This window comes from Cheilinus undulatus, linkage group 16, assembly GCF_018320785.1.
Source record: "Cheilinus undulatus linkage group 16, ASM1832078v1, whole genome shotgun sequence".
NCBI lineage: Eukaryota > Metazoa > Chordata > Actinopteri > Labriformes > Labridae > Cheilinus > Cheilinus undulatus.
Genome location: NC_054880.1, coordinates 41432941 through 41456570, shown reverse-complemented (window position 1 = coordinate 41456570; position 23630 = coordinate 41432941). Strand labels below are relative to the sequence as shown.

General features: G+C 39.9%; 1 protein-coding gene across 1 annotated transcript in view; it reads right to left on the bottom strand.

The window, feature by feature from the left end:
• The window catches only part of adgrb2 (adhesion G protein-coupled receptor B2), a 344844-nt gene that overhangs the window by 202057 nt on the left and 119157 nt on the right, over window positions 1-23630 (bottom strand). Inside the window, exon 4 of the mRNA XM_041809355.1 lies at window positions 15640-15801. Coding sequence (XP_041665289.1) covers window positions 15640-15801 — 162 coding nt within the window. The remainder of the gene's footprint in view (window positions 1-15639; window positions 15802-23630) is intronic.

The window sequence follows — 23630 nt, the reverse complement described above, 5'->3', positions numbered from 1 at the left end:
ATTTGCGAAGATTCCTGAGCCTTAATTCTCTCTTCTGGTTCAGTACACACAACTGCAATCATGAGGAAGACTGCTGACTTCACTTTTATCCAGAGGATGATGATCGCATCCTTCACAAGGAGGGTAAACCACCCAAGGTCACTGCTGAAAGAGTTCACGGGAAGGGACAGGTGTGATAAAAAAAGGTGAACAATCAACAGGGATGAGCTTAGCCTTCACAGGATTGTCACACAAAGTAGATTCAAGAACTTAGGGGAGCTTCACTAGGAGTGGACCGAGGCTGGAGTCAGTGGATCGAGAGCCACCAAACTCAGCAGGTCCATGAAATATCAAGTAATTTGGCTACAGGTGTGTGTTAATAGCATCCAGCCAATCCTGAACCACAGACATCATCAGCATCTCACTAGGAGAAAAAGAATTGGACTGTTGCTCAGTGGTACAAAGTCCTGTTTTCAGATGGAAGTAAATTTTCCATTTTGTTTTAAAGTCAAGGTCTCAGACTCTGAAGGAACATCAAACAGGTACAGAATCTAAGGTGCTTGAAGTCCAGTGTTTCCAGTTTCCACAGTCAGTGATGGTTTGAGATGTCATGTCATCTGTTGCTGCTGGTGGTCCACCATGCTTTATCAAGTCCAGAGTCATATGCCAGGAGATTTTAGAGACCCTCATGCTTCCATCTACTGAGAAGCTTTATGGAGATACTGGTTTCCTTTTCCAGCAGGACTTGGCATCTGTCAACAGGGAGGCCAAAACTACTGGTTTGGTTTTACTGTGCTTGATTGGCTGGCAAACTGGTCTGACCTGAACCCCTGTAGAGAATCTCAGAGGAAGATGAGAGACACCAGACTCATCAATAAGAATGAGCTGAAGGCTGCTATCAGAGCAACCTGGGCTTCATAACACTTCAGCAGTGCCGCGGCCTGATCGCCTCCATGCAACATTGCATTGATGCACTGATTTGTGCACAAAGAGCTCCAACTATTTACTGAGTGCTTAAATATGCACAATCTTCCAAAAGGTCAACATAATTTAAACCAAAAAAGTCTTGAAATATTTCACGTTGTATGAAATTAATCTAGAATATGTGGAAGTTTGACTTTTTGATTTAATTCAGAGGAAAAGATGAATTTTTCATTTCATGTCAGTAAAATTATGAAGATGTTTTTCAGCCTGTAGTGTTGGTAACCATGGAAGAAGCATTTGTTTTTCTGTTTCTTTTAATCCGCACCTCACAAATACATGTTTGAAGCAAACATTAATTAAATACCCTGAATAGTCAATTAAGCTGTTTGTTCTAACTCGACTATTGTCACACAAACGCGTACCTAGAGCAGATCATTTGAATAAGAAAACAATGCCTGCTGCTGTTGGCAGCTGTGTTGGTGGTAAAAAAAAAAAATGTTTTCAAGTCTTACACATGTTCCCTCCTGTTGGATTACCGGTGCTTCTTTTTCTCATCACTTTTTCTCAACAGAACTTGAACAATACTGAAAAAAAAGTTTGCTAACACTTTCCCCTTCAAATGTACCTGAATGTTTAATCCTCTCTCTTTAAGCCTTAAAACACCGAGCGGCATTTAAGGACAAGAAACAACCTTTTTATACATAAAAGCACAACTCTGAGCTGCTTTGCATGGAAGTCATGTTCTCACCACCTCATAAAGGAGAGTCTAATTTTCATCTCCATTTAGGCCTGTTTTGTTCTGTACCCTGTCTTGAGGGAAATGTGTGACTCCTTAGCCGTTAATTGCTCCACTGTCTCCACAAGGTGGTTGGTGTTTTGGCCTTCTGCCTTAAAGTGCTGGGCAGGAAAGGTTTTAGCAGAATTGTTTGCTTACAAAAACCTGCCTGCAGCTTAAAAAAAGGATAAAACAGGGATTTTTCTACACTAGAACCAAAACAATGTGCTAAAGACTGTTAAATACAACTTAAGGAAGCAGAGCTGGGTGATAGTCCAAAGTGGTTTATCACTTCTAGATAAACCTTTCTCATTTTAAAGTCAATAAATGATTTGCTTATTTAAAAATAGCATGGTGCATAGGGTTTAAAGCTCCTGAGGTCTGAGTCAGAGAGCCTGTTTCAGTGGCAGACTCAGGATTTTTGGGTCAGGGGCAGAAACAATAGTAGGACACCTGCTGGACGCTGTGTTGTCATACTCCGTCATACAAATGTGAAATCCTTTAAGGTTAAGATTAAATTGTTTTCATTGCATGATATTACACACAGGAGAATGTGTGAACTATTTTATTGATTTCAAAAGACAGACAAGTGAAGCTGTCAGCTTCAGTTTGAAGAATGTCCACTCTACTTGAGCAGCTGTCACTGGTGATGTGAAATATACAGTATTTTGAGGAGATGATCAGGGTAGGAGAGAGCATTTTGTTACATATTGTCAACTGGAAGGGTAACCTCGAAGGCACTTTACCATGTTGTCTTCTGAAAGACTCCAAGAGGGCATTTTTCCATGTTTATCCACTGGTAGGGTACATAAGAGGGCACTTTAACACATTTTTTTCAATGTAAAGGCACCCTAGATAGCAATCAATCAAGTTTAAACCACTGGAAGAGCACCCTTAAGGACAATTAATTTGGTTTTGTTGACTTGGCAGCCACCCTAAAGGGCCTTTATCAAGTTTTAACCACTGGAAGGGCACCCTTAAGGACACTTTACTTGATTTTGTCCACTTGACAGTGACCCTAAAGGGCATTTTATCAAAGTTGTCCAATAGCAGGACACCAAAGAGGACACTGCATCATGTTTTGTACAGTGAAATGGCCCCGTACATGGCATTTTATTTAGTTTTGTCCACTGAAGAAGGCACTTTGCCATGTTTCATCCACTTGAAGGCCACTCAAGATGGCATTTTGTCATATTTTTTCCAACAGACACCTTAGAGAGGACTTTATCCAGTTCTGTACACTTGAAGGGCACCCTTAAGGACACTTTATTTTGTCCACTGGACAGGCACCGAAGAGGCCGTTTTAAAAAGTTTTATCCACAGCAAAGGCACCCAAGAGAGGAAACTGTCTCATTTTTTCTGAGGGAAAAGCACCCAAGAGAGAACTTTTTCCATGCAAAGGAAAACCTTAAGGACACTTTATTTGGTATTCTCCACAGGACAGACAACAAAGAGGGCACTTCATCCCATTTTGTCCGATGGAGGGCACCCTTGATATTTACCCTTGTTAACTTGTAAAAGAAAAGGCACCTTGAAGTGCACTTAACCACAAATTTCCCACTATTAGAGAACCTCAGAGGACAATTTACCCATTTTTGCCTACTCAAATGGCATCTTTTAGGTCCCCGTCGAAGACACTTTATCACATTATGTCCAGTGAAAGTGTACCACAGAGAGAACTTTATCAAGGGTTATCCAGTGGAATGGCACACCAAAGGACACTTTATCAAATTTGCCCAGTGGAAGGGCACCCTGCAGAACAATTTATATCTCCACAGGGAGGGCACCTGGAAGAACACTTAACCACAATCTTTCCATCTTTCCATTGAACTTTGTTTTGTCCTCAGAAAGGGCATCCTTTGTTACACTTTTACATTTGCTCTACTGGAAGGGCACCCTAGAACACACTTTATAGTGTTTTGTCCACAGAAAGGGAAGCCGTAAAGACACTTTATCAGATTTGACCAATGGAAGAGCACCCAAGAGGAAAAATAACCCTTTTTTTCTCCAGAGGAAGGGTGCCTTTAAGGACATTTTACCACAATCTTTCCACTGGTTGGGGCACCCCTGAGGACAATTTACCCTTTTTTCTCTACTAGACAGGCATCCAGTGGGACACTACTGCATTTTGTCTACTGGTAGGACACTTTACCCTGATTAGTCCACTAGAAGAGCATCCTTAAGTCACTATATCACAGTTTACTGGAAAGGCACCCTAAAGGGCTTTTCCCAAGCGGCATCCTCTGGTCCTGAAAAATGAAGCCAATGCAAAGGTGCAAAAAACTGCTATACTGCGAGTGTCCACTTGAGGCTGGCTGCAGGAACACCGAAAGTCCCGTCTGGACACCTGTGAAACAGTTGGTTTTTACACTAGAAATAAACTGGTTTACAGCCTGGTTCAAAAAAACAAACCTGTCTCATTAGCTAGTGTCTTACTGAGCTCTCACTGTACAGGGGGCACATTTTTTTGTACCACGATCGTTTGGATTATATTTGAGATGAACCTCACTTCACGGTGATTGGTGCGTCTCATTTGATCGACAGATAGCTCGGCAGGCAGAGGCTACGTTTCTGTGACCCGGAATGCTAGCTAGCAGGCTGACAGGAAGTCGCGCTTGGTGGGGGGGCCGTTAGGTTGATCCAAAGTTTGGTTGAGACTGCGATTTCAATATGGAAGCCTCCGTGGATTGGCTTCAAGAACCGTTTGAGTCCGCCTATTGTAAGCGGTTGGCTGACGTCACACAGGGTCTTTCCAATTCTTTCTACAGTCTATGGCTCTTCCTCACATTTCTGTCCACTGGACGGGTAGTCTAAAGCAGTGGTTCTCAACCTTGGGGTCAGGACTCCCCTTGGGGGTCATGAGACACTGAGAAGGGGTCACCAGATGCCTTAAAAAAAAATATATATATTTTTTTAAATTACACTGTTGCCACTTGATACCAATGTGACCAAATGTGAATCTTTTTTTTTAATTGATTTAAATACCAATTTTAACCAATTCTAGCACATTTTTTCCACTTAAACCTACTTAAGTCCATTTTAAACCTTTTCAATCTTTTTTTTTTGCCTGTTTTTGCCACTTTTAAATCCATTCTTGCCCATTTTAACAACAGTTAACCCATTCTTGCCCGTTTACATCAATTTCCCATCCCATTCAATCTAATTTCCACCATTTTTTTGCACTTAAAAGCCATTTCAGCCACTTTTAATCCCCTTTTACCACTTTTTGTGCCTGTTTTTGCCACTTTAACCCATTTTTGGTTATTTTTGCCACTTTTAACTCATTTATGTTCTTTAAAAATCCCATTTCATCACCGTTTCCATTATTTTTTCCATTATTAACCAATTCCAGCTATCTTTAACCCATTTCAATTATTTTTTTGACATAAGTTATTTTTATTTCAAAGAAGTCTATTTCCTACACAGATGAATAAACAAAGATATTTGTTTCTTTGATAAGAGTGGTTATCATTCAAGTCACATATAAACTATGGTTTTCACAGTTTAACTTCACAATGGACCATGGTTTTGCTGACCTCCATGGGACCCCAGTTTGGCTGTGTCCCAGAAACCTCACCCTTCATCCCCCATGGACAGCCTTGTCTGCACACAACTATTCTTGAATATGCATGGCTGTATTCAACCACCCTCAGTTACAGCGGGGGTCCCTGGTCTCTGGCACCTTTGTTTTTGGGGTCCTGGGTTGAAAAGGGTGAGAACCACTGGTCTAAAGGGGGATTTAACCTGGTAGGGTACCATAAGGACAATCTATTTCAGCGCCCTAGATGAGATTTTAGCTTTGTCTACAGGAAGAGCACCCTTAAGGAAACTTTATCACACATTACCCACTGGTAGATCATTTCATCATATTTTATGGTCATTCCATACCTTCTCAGTCCACCACTGGTCTGTTTAGTCAGAGTGCTGTTAATGGCCTTCTCTGACACCTACTCTGCAGCAGAGATTATAGCTGCTTAAAATAAGAAAATTAAAAGAATCAGTCTTCTTGCTGATGGTCTCATGTGTTTGTTCAGGTCATATAAAGGTAACAGTACCTACATTTCTACACAGTAGATTTAAAGTTTGATTAAACTCTCTTTAATAAATCTCCCAGTCATGAACAAGTTATCTGTGCTTAAGATTATATTCTTACACACTACAGTGGCAGCAAGTGTCTTCAAAAATATTTGAAATAATTTAAGTTCAGGTAATACTAATATTACTATGTATGTAAGCCATAATAGCACCCACAGAGCAGAGAGCTGTCTTTATATCAGTTGGAATAACACCAACTGCAGAGGAATATGTGCTCTGAGGCACAGTTTCTTCTCTATTTGTCACTGTATTAACAAGAGTACAAATTCAAAGTGAGAACTTTGGGCTCAGAATGATGTATTGAGGCAACACATACAGCACACAGGGGCTTTGAGTGGTGGAGAAAGTGAAATACAGTGCAGTAAGTGTATTTGTCTGCGTCTCCCAAGTGGGAAAGCATTGCCAACTCTCCTTCGTGATGTGGTCAATCACGCCGTGTGCAACTTGTACAATGTTCCAACTAGCTGGAGCCAACACTGTGTTGGTTTGTTACACACAGCAGGTTTCTGAACTAGTTTCAGCTGTGAGCGTGACTTTCTTAAATTCAACCCTGAGTGAGTACAGGGACCACTCTCAAAACGCTTCCAAAACAAAAACTACCAAAACTTTGGATGTGACTGATTTTTAGATGCATTATTTTTTCTTTATTTTCAAAAATACTTGCATCAGGTCTATAGAAGAGACAATGTCTTCTGGGGGATCAACAGAATGGGAAAAAGGTTGTGTCTATCATGACAGTTATTTGAATTTTATTCAGCAGTTTCTGTGCAGCAGTGCATCTCTTTGTCTATTTTCACCATGTGGTTTGACACTATACTGGTATAAGATGGTATACAGATTATTCCCACTTAATTTTCAGTCTCCATAAAGTATACCCAGTTCCAAATCCATTGCAAATGCAACAAAAAGTAATTTAAGTGTCACTAGTGCTCTGCTTTGTAATGCATTACCCCATCACAGCTGGGGAAGATGGAAGAGTTCACTCAAAATGCAGAATCATGTAGCTGTATATGGGATAGTTGTGATGGTAAAATCTGCTCTACTTTGGCTGTTAATATCATCATAATCCCTTCTTTCAGAAGCAGCAGAAGTGCAATTTCTTAAGGCTCATTTCTAGGACACAGGATGGCCTTACATGTCCTGGTTAGGGCAGTTTTCATTTGTTGGATGGGCCACTTAAAGACCCTGTGAATTGAAAATAGATCACAAGCCCACATATTGGCCCCATCCAATTTAAATCCAACCAGGAAAGAGAACGGCCTCAATCCAAAATGTAGATCTCAGTGTTTTCACATGGTTACAGCAACCATATTCCAACATATCTAGTGTGTGAAGACACAAGTTATGGATTTCACTCTACAGAGTTTTTAAAAATGTGGGGGAGGAATTGCCACATAGACTGTTTCATATAAATATTGCATGGATATATTCCACATTCATTGGGAAAGCTCCCATAGAAAGCATTTGGGAAGGGCAGCACTTTTAAAAAAAAAATCTCAGAAGGTGATTGGACGAACATTCTGTCTGTCACATTCATTGCCAGCCAATCAGAGCAACTGGACAAAATGAGGTTGTACACAACAAACTGACAGGTGAACGCTGCCGCAACAGTGGATTATGATGTGGATAAAAAGTAATGTGGACTTATACTTATGAATCATCCGCTTTCCTGCAGCTACATTTAAGCTTGCCATTTCAGCAGCAGCCATTGGATACACCTGCTTACATCAGCCTACAACTACACCCACTCATAATGATCACAAACTCATGCCAAAGCAGGTTGGGAGGACAGCTAAAACATCTTTTCCACCATGAAGACCTATATTTAACAGGAACATTCCCATTGAGATACAAAATCTCTTTTTTTTTTGGGGGGGGGGGGGTTAGAAAAAAATAGTAGATAAAAACTTTTGCACACAGTGATCAAATGTTCCCTTATTCTAGCTTTGAAACCTCCTAAACTACTACAACGCTCAAGTTTAAGATGATCCTGTAACTCAGACCAAGATGACGTAGCAAAACCATTAAAATCTCTGCAAAGTTAAGAGTATAAATCAAAAATGAACAAAGGACAGACACACAGCTGCTACCACCTTGGACATGACGTGGTGGCTTGCATTGGAGCTCTTTGCTCTTGTTTTGATAAAAAAAATGTTGCCCATTTATGATAAACTCCCGCTATACTGTAGCTAAATCCAAGCTAGTAGTTCCACCACAACTCACAGTAGAACAAAAACAAGCCTCTATGTCATGGAAAGCTTTAGTGCTGTTCTTTGCTCTTTATTTAATAAAGAAGTGGAGAAGTGCCGCTATAACTACATCCAAGCTAACATTGGTGTAAGCCATTGCTAACGGCTTTGAGTAAAGCTAAACCCCACCTGTAGCTATTGCCTTTTTCTCCTCATATGACTCTGATTGGGTAAGTTTACAGTTTGGCACAAACGATGTGAATTTGAGCTTCTCAAGATGCCTGATGGCAGAGATGGAAAATGGCAAGAATAGGAAGAATTAAGAGTAAACCCACTCTGCAGGTGCCACTACACTTGTTAGCTGACTGATAGGTGCATCAGTCTGTAAAGTCTTAGGTTGGGTTGTAAATTACAAGATTGCTGGAGACCGGTGAAGAGATTAGCATGGATGCAGCTATAGTAACAGTTTTTTGCTTGCTTCAATCTACCACAAAGGTTCTGTTTCACTGTGACTTAATTTTATGTGGTCAACCATTTAAAAAAGTCCTGGTGTTACAGCTTAATTTTCTCTCTAACCACCCCAACATAAAAGTCCACTGATTTCAGAAGAGGTAAATAATTGCATTCAACTAATTTGAATCACCAGCAGGAATGACTGCGTGTTTCATCCATGCAGAGCAATCTAATATCAAAATTAACATAAGGCACTTTCCCTGCAGAAAACAAAGTCCCATTTAATCGCAACAGCATGGTTTTGATCAATCGCAACATAGCATGGCAGCAGGAAGGACGTTGTTTTCCTTCCAAAGCCACTATGTATTAAATTGCTCGTCATCAAAAAGAGTAATTAACAGGGTAAATGTGTGGCTCTAGCCTGGTTACATAATTAAACATGCCAATTCTGAGCTCCCTCTATGCATGTGTGCACTTTAGCTCTTGACATTAGCTTTTAAAGGTCTGAATGTGCCAACATACCTGCAATGTTAAACTGTGTATTGGCTTTTTTGATAGAGAGGAAATCTAAAAAGTCCACACACCCTTGTTAAAATGTCCCATTTTTGTGATATTTAAAAATCAGGCCACATTTTTTTTTTACAAGACACTGTTTTCCACCTTTAAAGTCACCTTTAACTTATACAATTCAATTAGAAAACAACCTTGTTTTTTTAAAGGGGAGTTAGTAAAATTAGATTTAAGAGCGACTATGCTCAGCGACAGTTTTAGCAGAATTTGACCACATTTCTTTCCTATAACGAGAGCAATAGACAGCACTGAAAGCTTTTCTTAGTGGAAAGGATGTTTTTGCTTTTATCCTGATCTGCTTTGGCATGAGTTTGCAGTAGTTCTGGCTGAGATTTCATTGTATTGTGAGCTAGTATACACAGTAGCTGCTGCCACTGTGGCAGTTCGCTTGGATATAGCAATAATAGAGTAGCAGTTTTATCAGAACTATATTAAAAAGAGCAAAGAGCCAGACTGAAAGCTTCTCTTGGCAGAGAAGATGTGGTTGCTCTGCTCCTGATCGGCCCCATCATGCATTTAAATCACCATTAAGCTCCCACTACTCATAAACTACTGCAGCACCTGTCTGTTGAGCTCAGGTTACTCCCCGAGATGAGCTTGCCTGACTACTTCATTTTGTCTTGTCACTCTGATTGACCAATCACCATCTGAGATTTATTGAGAAGTCCTGTCCCTCTCTTGTATATGAGGTTTCCCGGATGAATGTGAAATACACTATACTGCCAAAAGTATTCATTCACCTGTCCAGATAATCGAATTCAGGTGTTCCAATCACTTCCATGGCCACAGGTGTATAAAATCAAGCACCTAGGCATGCAGACTGTTTCTACAAACATTTGTGAAAGAATGGGTCACTCCCAGGAGCTCATGGAATTCCAGCGTGGTACTCTGATAGGATGCCACCTGTGCAACAAGTCCAGTGGGAAAATCTCATAACTCCTAAATATTCCACAGTCAACTGTCAGTGGTATTATAACAAAGTGGAAACGATTGGGAACGACAGCAACTCAGCCACCAAGTGGTAGGTCACGTAAAATGACGGAGCAGGATCAGCGGATGCTGAGGCGCATAGTGCGCAGAGGTGGCCAACTTTCTGCAGACTAAATCGCTACAGACCTCCAAACTTCATGTGGCCTTCAGATCAGCTCAAGAACAGTGGTAGAGAGCTTCATGGAATGGGTTTCCATGGCTGAGCAGCTGCATCCAAGCCATACATAACCAAGTGCAATGCAAAGCGTTAGATGCAGTGGTGTAAAGCACACCGCCACTGGACCCTAGAGCAGTGGAGACATGTTCTCTGGAGTGACGAATCGTGCTTCTCCATCTGGCAATCTGATGGACGAGTCTGGGTTCGGCGGTTGCCAGGAGAACGATACTTGTCTGACTGCATTGTGCCAAGTGTAAAGTTTGGTGGAGGGGGGGATTATGGTGTGGGGTTGTTTTTCAGGAGCTGGGCTTGGCCCCTTAGTTCCAGTGAAAGGAACTCTGAATGCTTCAGCATACCAAGAGATTTTGGACAATTCCATGCTCCCAACTTTGTGGGAACGGTTTGGGGATGGCCCCTTCCTGTTCCAACATGACTGTGCACCAGTGCACAAAGCAAGGTCCATAAAGACATGGATGAGAGTTTGGTGTGGATGAACTTGACTGGCCTGCACAGAGTCGTGACCTCAACCTCAATAGAAGACCTTTGGGATGAATTAGAGCGGAGACTGAGAACCAGGCCTTCTTGTCCAACATCCGTGTGTGACCTCACAAATGTGCTTCTGGAAGAATGGTCAAAAATTCCCATAAACACACTCCTAAACCTTGTGGAAAGCCTTCCCAGAAGAGTTGAAGCTGTTATAGCTGCAAAGGTTGGACCGACGTCATATTAAACCCTATGGATTAACAATGGGATATCACTTAAGGTCATACGCGAGTCAAGGCAGGTGGGCGAATACTTTTGGCAATATAGTGTATACTCATATGGTGGATATTTAAAATCTTCCATATCAGCATCAGCTTCCTGTGCACACATCTATCTTAGTGTGCATCATAAGAAACAAACCAGTGGAAAAAAATCCCAGCAAAATGAGTGAGATTTGGTACAAATGTCATCTTCAATGGTTTAACATACAGTAGCATGGACATCATAGAGAATGCACACTGGTCTAGCATATGGTCTGTTTGCAGTGAAATCCTCTCACAGAGAACACACACATAAACACGTAAACACATGCACAACCCACACAATAACACACAAATAGACTGGATCCATCAAAGCTCTATTTTCCATGCATGGCCATTTGTGCCAAAAGGCCTGCGCTGGTATTCATCATTTCAAAGACCCAATGCCTTTGAACTCCTGAAAGCACGCAGGATCTGTTGTGATATATTCTCACACAAATACACAAACATATACAGCACTGAAGACACAAATACACAGATTTCCTTAAGGCCCTTAAAGGACGAGCCCACCCTTTTTTTTCTCCAAAACCCTCTTCCTTCCATGACTGTTCCCAAAACAGCAAACCAAAACATCCTTGAGGCCATACTTTAGATTATGATGTCTCCCTCTTTGAGATGCAACTTTGCAGCTGCTTTGGCTATGGGACATTTTGGTTTTATTTAAATATTAACCTTATAAAACCTTTAGAAAACATCAAAAAGCTCCAGAATAATCATGATTAAACAAAATGTCAGTGGGGAAGTTAGGCTGCAGCCCAGATAGGCTCCCGAGACATTCCCATAGAGTTACATATCATTTACCAAGGGGAAATAAGAGGATTCTTTCCCTTAGCAATGATAAATAAAAAGCACTTACCCTGTGATAATTGCACAGCCTGTGAGTGATTACATACTATAAAAGCACACACTAGCACTTGGACTGAGATCAATTCAGAAAAAAAAAAACAGCCACCAATTTCCCTATAAGCCGTCTGATGTTTTAATGTCTGCACATCCATTAATGTCCAATGTTACGCAGAAACTATTTATATTCCGCCAACGCAGCAAGCGTTGTAGGAATTAAACCACAGGAATGAATATTCCTTTCTAATGTCAATCCTTTCAAAGTAAGTGGATTTTATAAAAGAACACTTGAAATACAAAAATAACACAGCACAGTGACAACGCATATGCCTGAAGTGTATATGAGTGGATTCTTGCAGGTTATTTATATCATGAGGTGTCAGGATAGAAAGTGATAGGCTCCAGTAATTGATGGTTAAAATGTGCCCTACTTTCCCTTCAGGGTCGGCTCCATTGTGACGCCCTTTCAGTTCTCCCATTCCACTCCAGTGGCAGCTTGATAAAGACGTCTCAGCTGGACAGACAGAGCAAGATTGGAATAAAGTCCTGAGGTAGCCTTGACACCAGAATTAGATGAGGCTGCACTGGAGACTCAGAGCTGTTCCTGACAAGGTACAGGCCTAGCAGGTAATCTCAGAGACAATAGCAGGAGAGCTCCACCATAAGGACTGCTCTGCAATCTAAACCAAGCCAACCATGGACGAGGCGTAGAAGTCCAACCTAAAGGATTTGATACGCTTTGATTCAGCAGGATGGCTGTAGGAAAGGGTTGGAAAATCGGGAATGAATTCCATGGCCAACCAGGGATTAATGTTGAACAGAAGCAGGCAGGGAAAGGAGAAGCATGCTGCATTCATGCAACTCCAGCAGAATGACAGGAATGAGGAGAAACTTTATGTACGTTTGTATTTAGCATTCAAAATTGGTAGAAAATTTGAAATAAAGGCTACACTTATTTATCTATGTTAACAAGCTAAAGTTTAGCAAGTGAGCAGGTACAAATGCACAGTTAAGCCGTCCAATATCAATCTGGACATTTTTGTCTGAAAAGGTGAATTTTTCACTTTTATTTTACAATAATTTTGTCTGTGTCACTGCAAATGCCATGATAATTTTGTGGAAAGGTTTTTTGATAAATTTTGAAATCTCTACTAAATGTAATTAATTTTACATTAGATTTACTCTGAATAATTTCACCTGAAAAATATCCACTGTGAAAAATCATTAATTAAAAACAAAATGTATATGTAATTTTTTGTTCAATTTTTTAACACGTTAATTGAAAGTTATAATCTTAAAAAGTGGGAAAATATTCATCTGTAATATTTTTATTGCAGGTTTTGTAAATGTACATTTTTGTCCAGAAACAGCTCATTAGGGAATAAAATTTTAAACCAGACACTAAAAAATAATAATAACAATATTGAGCCAAATCAGGTTTCTTGAAATATATCTAGGACTATGCTAGAAAAAAATCACACTTGAATATTTTTTTTTAAATTCATTTTCTGTATTTTTTTTTTTTTTTCATAAAAACACTTTGACTTCTTGTTGTCAAACTGGCATTTAAAGGGTTAAACCATCAAAATATTCAAAATATGGTAGTTTTGGACAGGACTGAAGTTAATGAAAATATCTAATTATAAAAAGGGGGGGGGGGTATTTGTAGATTTATTTTTAATTAATGTTTTTAGAGTGGACATTTTTGCCTACAAATTAGAGCGGTGCTTACGGATGATAGCGGCGGGTTTAGCTTCTCTGTACAGCAGCACCAAGCAGACTGAGCATAGAGCTAACAGTTTTAGTTTCATTACAAGGTTATTTAAGTAACCTTGAATGAAATTGCGATTAAAATGCTGAAAGAGGTTCACATTTGTCTTTTGTCTCTTGTACATGCTACTATATAAATGTGATCTTGATGCATGATCATGCCTACAGCAGGGCTACTCAGTTAGTTTGGAAAGGGGGCCACTTCTCTGAAAAAGCATCTACATGGAGGGCCAGTGCTTTGAAAATGTTCATAGTTATTATTATATTAATCTTGACAGCAGAAAATGATAATCTGAGTAAATACAAAATTTAGTTTTTAAAAAATGATTTCATTTATTAAGGGAAAAAGCCATTCAAACCTACCTGGTCCATGTGAAAAATTTACTGTTGCCTAAATCTAATAAGTGGTTGTTCCACACTTGGTGGCAACAAATGCAAGCAAACATTTGTGATAATTGGTAAAGAGTCTTTAACACCGATGTAGTGGAATTTTGGCCCAGTCTTTTTTGCAGAATTTATTTAATTCAGCCACATTGAAGGGTTTTCCAGCATGAAAAGCCTACGTTCATGCCACAGCATCTCAACCAGATTTAAGTCCAGACTTCATCAAGGCCACTCTAAAACCTTCATTTTGTTTTTCAAGCCATTCAGAGGTGGACTTTCTGGTGTGTTTGGGATCTTTGTTCTGCTGTAGAACCTAAATGTGTTTGATCCTGAGGTCATAAACTGATCTCCAGACATTCTCCTTCAGGAGAAGACAGCAGAATTCATGGTTCCATGAATTACAGCAGGTGGTCCAGGTCCCTCTGGTCCCACCTACTTGACAGAAAACACTGGATAGAGTCCCAGGATGCATATGCAATTCCAGCACAAACTTGGAAGCTCCTTTTTCAGAGCATTTCTCCCTCATTATGAGAAATGTATCTATGAAAACCAAATGTTGATTTATTTTTTTAAGTAAGTACGTCTTATGAGGTGATGTTTCTAATGATCAGAGTCCTCAATTTGAAATGAGAACTAGTATAGAGAAGGAGTCTGTAGAAGAACTAGGATTATTATAGATATTTAAGTGCAGAAACTATAAGTATTGTATCTTTAAGGGGCGACAACAAAGGACCTTGGGTGCCTGGCCCCACAGCTATCAATACAAACCTAAAAAACAACAGAGATTGGTTAAATGTTTGATCCATTATACAGAAATCAACCTTTCAGCCATTATTAGCATAAGATGTCTGATTAACACGTGCTTATCAGTTCATTCTTGATCAAAACTGCATTTTCAGACCTGTTTCAATGTTTTGACATAGCATATTAGCATCATAGCATATTAGCATCAAACTCAGTGATGGAGAGCAAAACAGCCCCTGAAGTAATGAGCTAAATTATATCAACTGCCCCCTTGTGGCTGACTTCTGCATAGAGACTCACTTCTAGAGGCTACAAATGGCATACATTTAAAAGGAAATGACGTTAAACAATGTTAATTAGACCAAAATGTCTATTTATTAGAGCTAATTTGTAAGTCTGGCCCCCAAAGCCTCCATCAAGGATAAAGTTTGACCTGTTATAAATTTGGCTGATGACTCCTGCTTTATGGGGTTAAAAGGCCTCTTCAGGAGCACCACTGAGACTACCTCCACATTTCTGACAGACTAGTCTAAACAGAACTAATTTACTGCATGACATGGTTAGTGGTGGTAGCTTTCTTTGTCTTCTTATTCACTTAGTGGAAGGTATCCAAGCTGTCTGAAAAACATGAGTGTATAATGAGGATTATAGAAGGTTTAATTGCACAATTGTTTCAGTCAAGTTCTCTTCCAACAGTCTGGCTCATGAATGCAGCATTGGTCCACATTTTAGCAGATGAAGGCAACACATGGTTGAGTTGTAGAGTTGAAATGGAAGAACACAAAATATAAATGCAAATGCATGTAAATTCAAGAGGTGTGACAGTAACCCAGTTGTTTTTGGTTTTGATTCATTTGGAGAAAAAGAAGAAGAAAGTCAGGCTTGAATGGACAAAGATCAACAGAGAATGAGAGAGAGAGAGAGAGAGGCTGAGTGTTTTATGTAAATGGGCATGGTACTAACCAGGACACACTGCTATGTTGCAGAGTTTGGTCTGAATCTCGGGCCGTCCGCATGCCAAAGCCCCGCCTCCGTTCACACACTTCCTGGTCCGCGTCCTGGAGCCGCGCCCACAGGTCACGGAGCACAGACTCCACAAGGACCACTCCTCCCACAGCCCATGCACTACAAACGAGCACCGACACAACATGGGGATGAGGAATGAGGGAGAGGAGGGAGGAAAGGAGAGGAGGGGGAGCAAACCATAGCAGGCAGGAAGGGGTTAGAGAATGAGAGAAACGAGATATTAAATGAGGCTTGGCACATTCCTTAAAAAAACATGAAGGAGGCGACATTTAGACCTCCACAAAAACATTCCAGTCACAAAGGAAAAGAATGAATCAGTACTTACATGTTGCTAAAGAAAATGGAGGTTAGGAGTGGACATTTGAAGTCATGCAGTTATACAGGAGGAAATGAACATGGTTGAAATTATCAGAGCTTTCAGTTAGTGAGGCAAAGGATCTGAAGACTTCAAACACTTCAAACACCACTTAAAATATTAAAAATGTTTCTCTTCTTCTTCTTTTTCGCTCCTCTTTTCCCCTTTACTGCACGTCTTATCCCATTTCAGCATCAAATGCAGTTGAAATGAATCAAAATAGAATAAATGAACTGTGAACTTGGACAAAACTTTGCAGATAATGAACGCTATTTCAGACGTTTCTCTCAATCCCGCCCTTTACCGAGCGCTACTTGGTGCTATGTTCTCTACTTGAGCTTCGTGACACAGGCAGAGGAAGAAAGATGCAAAAATAATTGCTAAAATCATTTGTTGATGTGTGACCCTAAGGTTCGTGTGAATTATGATTGCACTCGGATAGTAAGGGGAGAAGAACAGAGAGGAAATGTGCAACAGAAAACTCAAAAAAGATAAAGAGCAAGATTGGCTAATGAGGGCCAAGAAAGGGCTTAAAATAACAGATAAGCACAAGATGGAGCAATTTAAAGGAATACAAAAAACCCTCAAAAACTCCAAGAAAAGGAGTCTGAAGATGCAGGATTTTGACTTTTACCGGATCATGCTTGGTGATAGAAAGCAAGATTCTGAGAGAGGAGGAGGAGAGAGGAAGAGAAGGGAAGAAAGTTTGAGACAGTAAGATGGAGATTGCTGGTCCTGTGTTGAGCAAAGCTAAATAAATCATGGCGATAAATAATTAAGTCTACTCTGTGAAGGAAGGCTCAGAGGGGAAGGCAGAGAGAGAGGGAGAAGACGGTGGTATTAAAAAAGTTCAGAGGAACGGGGAGCTGCTAAATAGTGAGTCGGCTTTAAACGCAGGAGCACAATCGATGTTTCTTTATGCTCGTGCTAAGTGGCTATACGTTACAGTAATGTCGAACATAAAGAAGGATCTGAGGTTGTATCCACTAATTAGCATTTGTGCTGCTGATTGCTAGGATGCAGGAAAGCGGACTTTAAGCGTCTCTGAGCTCGCTAATTTGTGTGCTTAACTAAGAAAGAGTTCATTGCAACCACTGCTCTCAAATCTAAACAGACGTGGCTTTAAGAAAGTTACATAAATACAAATATCTGAGCTTTAGAAGCCCTGAGTTAGGCTGGATTTATTCACAGATGATGATGACACCTCACAGCGAACACCTTTAAGGCAGTGGGGTTCAGCGTTGGGTCAGGCCCCCTTTGTGGGTCGCGAGACACTGAGATACCTTAAATCAACCAAGAATATTTTTTTAGATAACACTTTTGCCACTTTACATCAATTTTGCCAAATTTCAACCCGTTTTCATCTCTTTCCCCCACCAATTGAGCCAATTTTAGCACATTATTGCCATTTAAAACCCATTTTTGTCCATTTGAAACCCTTTCCACCACTTTTTACTGCCTGTTTTTGCCAACACGTGCCACTTTCCACCCACTGTTACCTCTGCTGACCCATTATTGCCACTTTTAACACCTTTTCACCATTTTATATCTATTTTTCATCCAATTACACATATTTTCCACCCATTTTTGACACTTTGAAGCCATTTCAGCCACATTTTAATCCCTTTTTAACACTCTTTCGTGCCCTAGCCCTAACCCTAACCCATCTCTCTACTTTTAAAATAAAATTTTTACCAATTCCCACCCCTTTTTTTTTTGCCATTTTTAAGCCATTTCAGCCACTGTTTGATTCCCCTTTTCCACCTTTTCTGCCTTTTTTCACGACTTTTATCTATTTTTTGTCACTTTTAACCCATTTATGCTTCTGTTAAAATTGTTTTTATCCCAATTCCCCTCCCATTTTTTGCCACTTGAACATATCTTTGCCATTTTTTTTGTAATTTTTTGCCAATTTAATCCATTTTTTAAAAAACTTTGAACCCATCTTTCTACTTTTAAAATCAAATTTTACCAATTTCCCACCCCTTTTGCCATTTTAAGGCCACTTCAGCCACTTTTAGACCCCCTTTTCCTACTTTTTATGCCTGTTTTTCCACTTTAACCATTTTTGTTGTTTTTTGGGTTATTTTTTGCCTTTTTCATCTAATTGTTGTCACTTTTACTCAATTTCTTCAACTTTTAAAATCACATTTAACCAATTTACCATCCATATTTGCCACTTTGACACATTTTTTGCCAATATTTTGTTTTTTTAGCCACTTTTTTCCATTCTTGAAACATTCTTTAAACCCATCTTGCTACTTTTAAAATGCTATTTTACCAATTTTCTATTCATTTTTGCTGCTTTAAAGCCATTTCAGCCACATTTTGATCCCCCTTTTCCACCTTTTCTGCCTGTTTTCACGACTTTTATCAACTTTTTGTCAGTTTTAATCCATTTATGCTTCTGTTAAAATTGTTTTACTCCCAATTCCCCACCCATTTTTTGCCACTTGAACTTATCTTTGCCATTGTTTGGTTATTTTTTTGCCACTTTAATACATTTTTTTCCCTAACTTTTAACCCATCTTGCCACTTTTAAAATCCAATTTCACCAGCTTATCTGACTTTTTTTTTTTTTTACCTGTTAAAGGGATACTTCAACATTTTAGCAAATTCGCCCATTGCCATAATTCCTATAGTCTTAGTAATAGGTTCGTTGCCTTCAGTTGTCAGTGCAAGCTATTTTTAGATCGCCGCTGCCGAGTTTGGACCTGCTGTGCCAACTCAATGTAAGCAGACGGTATTCCGGCTTTCCCTCATCAAACTCATCAAATACACAATCCAACAACTCCAAAATGCTCTCGTGGACACGTTGTGACCTGCACATTCACCACGCTATGAAATAATCATGGAACATTACCAGACGGAGATGTTTTAAAGCTAAATGCAAAGATGGAACTTCACTCCAGACATGGATGCTGCACTGTGTCACTCCGCCCAGTGGTTTACTCAAGAAACAGTTCCGAGTATTTGCTTCACGTGTTGTAATGTTACATAAGTATACGTTATTATTTTAATGTCTTATATTATCTTATATCTTAATATCTCCCTCAATGAGCAAAGAAACAACAGTGGTGGATGGCTCCTATCCCTGCACTGCAGGACAGAAAGATTTAGAAAATCTTTCATACCATCAGCAATTAGACTTTATAATTCTAAAGTAAACAGAATAGACTCCCAGATGATTGAATTTCCCTTCAGGGATAAATTAAGTTCTTGTATTATATTGTATTGTATTGTATTCCTTTAAGCACTTTTTTAACTCATTTGGATTTAGTTTTCATAAAAGGGATTTTCATTTTTAAGAAGGCATTTTACTTCACAAGTGGATGAAAAAAAGACATTTCTTTTTTGATTTGAGTGGTTATTTTTCAGCTGAAATATAAAATATAGATACAGCTTAATTTTACAATAGACCATGATTTTGCAGACCTCCATGAACCCCCAGTTTGTCTTGGACCATGAAAGCTCTCCCCTTTATCCTCCTTATGGACGGCCTTGTCTACGCATGACTTTTCTTGAATGTGCTTGGCTGTGTTCAACCACCTTCAGGTACAGAGGGGTTTCTGGGTCTCTGGCACCTTTATTTTGGGGGTCATGGGCTGAAAAGGTTGAGAACTTCTGCTTTAAGGGATTTCTGCACCAGAAGCATCAAGATGCTGAAGTTTGTGTTGTTTATGGCTGTGCAACTTGTTAAAACAATCTTGAGCTTCTTTCAAGTCCCAAAAGTGGTGAAACATTCAGGTGAAAGGTTTAAAAAGCTCACAGAGAAACAGGACATGGATTAAAAAGCCTCTGTCCCAAAGACTGAATGAGTCATACAAAGCTCACTGTGCAGTTCAGTTCAGCACAGTTTGTTACGGTTTTGCCCAGTAAACCCTGATCTTATAAAGCCAGAATTAACCAGTTGACAATGCTGGAGTTACCTTTTTAGATTTTAAAATTATTTCATCCCAGAAGAACACAGTCAGGCTCAATTCTTTGTGAAACAATAGGCTCAACAGTGACATGAGGCAGACTCCACATCATGTCTGACAGCCCTTAACAAATACTGTACCTCACAGCCCACACCAAGAGAGGCAGGAATAAACTTCAGTAACAGTAAATGCTGTTTGTGAGGAGCTGTGAGGCTCAAAAACAGCCAGTGATGGACACCAGTCCTAATGGTGTGGTCCAAACCAGTGGTTCTCAACTGGTGGGTCAGGGAGTTGTTTTAATGGGCTTTTGGCAAAAAGTCTAGAAGTACTGAAGCCCTTCATGGATGTGCATGTTATTACTCTTTCACTGTAGCTGTGGGTAAAGTCAATGTTTTCTCAATATTTTAACAGATATACTTGTTTTCCTTGGGATAGCAAAGGTTGCTTTTCCCATGAAAGTGACAGAAGTCCTCAAGATCTTTTGGAAACTGCCAAAATTGTGCATGTTATCACAGGGAAATGTTTTATTTTTTCCTGTATCTTTTTTTTTCAATCATGGCTTTTGTTACATCTAAGGTCCAAACTGGCAAAATTTCAGCCAATCCTAGCTAAACTGGTCTTAATCTTTTTTTCAAATGTTCAAATGTTTATGTTGCCACAAAATCTGAAATTTGTAAGAAAAAACTCAATTCCAAAAAAGTTGGGGAACTGTGTAAAATGCTGATAAAAACAGAATGCAATGCAAAAATGTTGAGACAGGGCAAGAAAAATCTGACAAGGATAGTGGTTTTGATTAAAAAAAAAAAAAAAAAAGCTGGAGGAGCATTTTGCCAATAATTAGGTTAATTGGCAACAGGTCAGTAACATGACTGGGTATAAAAAGAGCATTCTAGAGAGGTGGAGTTTGGACTATGAAAATCCCACCATCTACAGCCCATAATATCACCAAAAGAATCAAGAGAATCTGGAGAAATCTGTGTACAAAAGGGACAAAAGTAAAGGTAATGGATTCATTTAGTCTTTGGGCCCTCAGGTGGCACTGCATGAAAATAGCCATAATTTTGTGCTGAAAATCACTGCATGGAGTCAGCAACACTTCCAGAAATAACTTCCTGTCAACACAGTTTGCCATGCCATCCACAAATGCAAGTAAAAGCTGTATCATGCAAGGACGAAGCCATATGTGAGCATGATCCAGAAACGCCACCGTCCTCTCTGGGCCTGAGCTCATTTAAAATAACTAAGGCAAAATGGAAAACTGTTCTGTGGTCAGATTAATCTAAATTTGAAATTCATTCGGAAACCATGGACACCGTGTCCTGAGGGCTTAAGAGGAGAGGGACCACCCAGCTTGATATCGGTGCACACTTCAAAAGCCTGCATCTCTGATGGTACGAGGTGGTGTTAGTGCCTGTGGCGTGGGCAGCTTACACATCTGGAAAGGCTCTATCAATGCTGAGAAGTATACAGATGTTTTCAAACAACGTCTGCTCCTATCTAGACAACATCTCTTTCAGCCAGACAAGACAAAGATATATCTTTGGGCCTTTAATGCTTATTGACAGAGGCGGACAGTAGACAGAACAGGAGACAGGGACTAGAGAGTGGGGGAGAGACATGCTGGAAATGGTTTCACAGGCCGGACTCGAACCAGGGCCGCTCCTGCACATGGGGCGTGCCCCAAACCACTAGGCCAGGGCTATTCAGTCACAAATTCAACTGGGCCAAATTTGAGAGTCAGAAATGTAGCCGGGCCAGACATGTACGGCGCCCAGTGAGCAGCTTGTGATGTCAAATTTAGAACCAATAAAGATTTGATGAAAAAATTTGCACTTTTTATTCATAGTCTCCCTTTTAAATTTGGCAACATGACAAAAGCACATCAAAAAGTGCATAAAAACACAACAGAAGAGCTGTATTTGAGTATTACTTCAAGTAGTAGACATTTTTTTTCCACTTAAATAAAAATCAAATAAAATGAATGAAAAATAAAATGAAATTCTGTGAATAATAATTTTGGTCACATCTTACCCAGATATATCTTAAAGAGCATAAAAACAGAATTTTCACATGTAGCTACAGACATGTTTTATACTCGGTATCTTGCGCCACTTCTGTCAGCATCGCTAGCCACGCTTCAAAATAATGCAGTGCATTGTAGTTAGACTGTTGCTAGGCTACGTGGAGTGTTGCATCCACGGACTGAAATACTGTGGGAATTTATGAAAACTTGCGAAACAGGTTACCCTCCGCATCGCTGGCTTGACCACAGTTCTGGCCCCCGGGCCACTAATTGAATAAGCCTGCACTAGGCCACCTGCACCCCAGCAAGACAATTCTAAACCACATACTGCATCCATCTTTATGATGTTACAGTAGAAGATTCTGGGTGCTGAAGTGGCCTGTCTGTAGTCCAGACCTATCACCAATAGAAGACATTTGATGTTTCATCAGTGGCGTGCACAGATTTTTTCAACGGCAGGGGCGAAAAGAAAAAAGGGCACATACAGCACGTTCTCGCCACTGAAGAGGGCACTAAGTTTATCATGTTTTTGAGGGCACTGTATACATGTTTATATGTTTTACAAATGGCACATTATATAGCCTTAAAACAGACTAACTAGACAGACTACTCAAGTTAGTTTGTAGTTAGGATCAGCATCCACAAGAACTGTGTAGATTCAACGTTGGACTGTGAAGAACACACAGAAATAAATAAATCCCTAGGGGGGCTGGGGGTCTTCCCCTGGAACATTTTCAATTAAGTAGATGCCATTTCCTGTATTAACACCATATTAGCACCACATAATCCAAACTGGTTTTGTGAGATATAGTTCTGGCTCAATATAGATCAGAAAAGGGCCAACATAAAAGTCATTGCAACAGTAGTGTTTTGCCAACCGTAAAGCATATAAGCACGCGTTTTTACCACCCAAGAGGGTAATTAAGTGTTTTTTTTTCACCCAAGGGGGCAGTTTAGTGTGTTTATTCCACCCAAAAGGGCAAAGGGGGGGGGGGGTGACTGCCCCCCTTGCCCCCTCCCCTGTGCACACCACTGCGTTTCATAACAGGAAAAATCTAGTGAAGAAGACCCAGGACATTTGAGCAGCTAGCATCAGACAAGAATGGGACAACATTCCTCTCCCAAAACTCCAGCAGATTGTTTCCTCACTTCCCAGACTTTAAATTGCAGACTGATGTTAAAAGCAGAGGCTGTACCAACTTTTATGAGATGTGCTGCTGACAGCAAATTCAACAAGAGCTAATATTTTTCATGAATGGTAAAATATCTCAGTTTCAACATCTGATATGTTGTCTATGTTCTGAATAAAATAACATACGGGTTAAGGAGATTTATAAATCATTTTTTTAATTTACATTTTACACAGCGTTCCAACTTTTTTGGAATTGGAGCTGTAGTTGCTTCCTCATGAGGAGGAACACATTACTGCAACAGTTTCTTAAAACAGAGCTGAGTACTGATGCAGCAGTCAAACATCATAATATAACTTATTTTGGTGTTTGAATCATGGTAATAATAAAATCTAACTATCTTCAAAGGGCTGGCTTTTTGTCGGTATCTGTTTCCAATTTGTCAGTCTTTCTCTTGAGACTCCACAACTTTACACAATGATGACTGGAGAAAACACTGA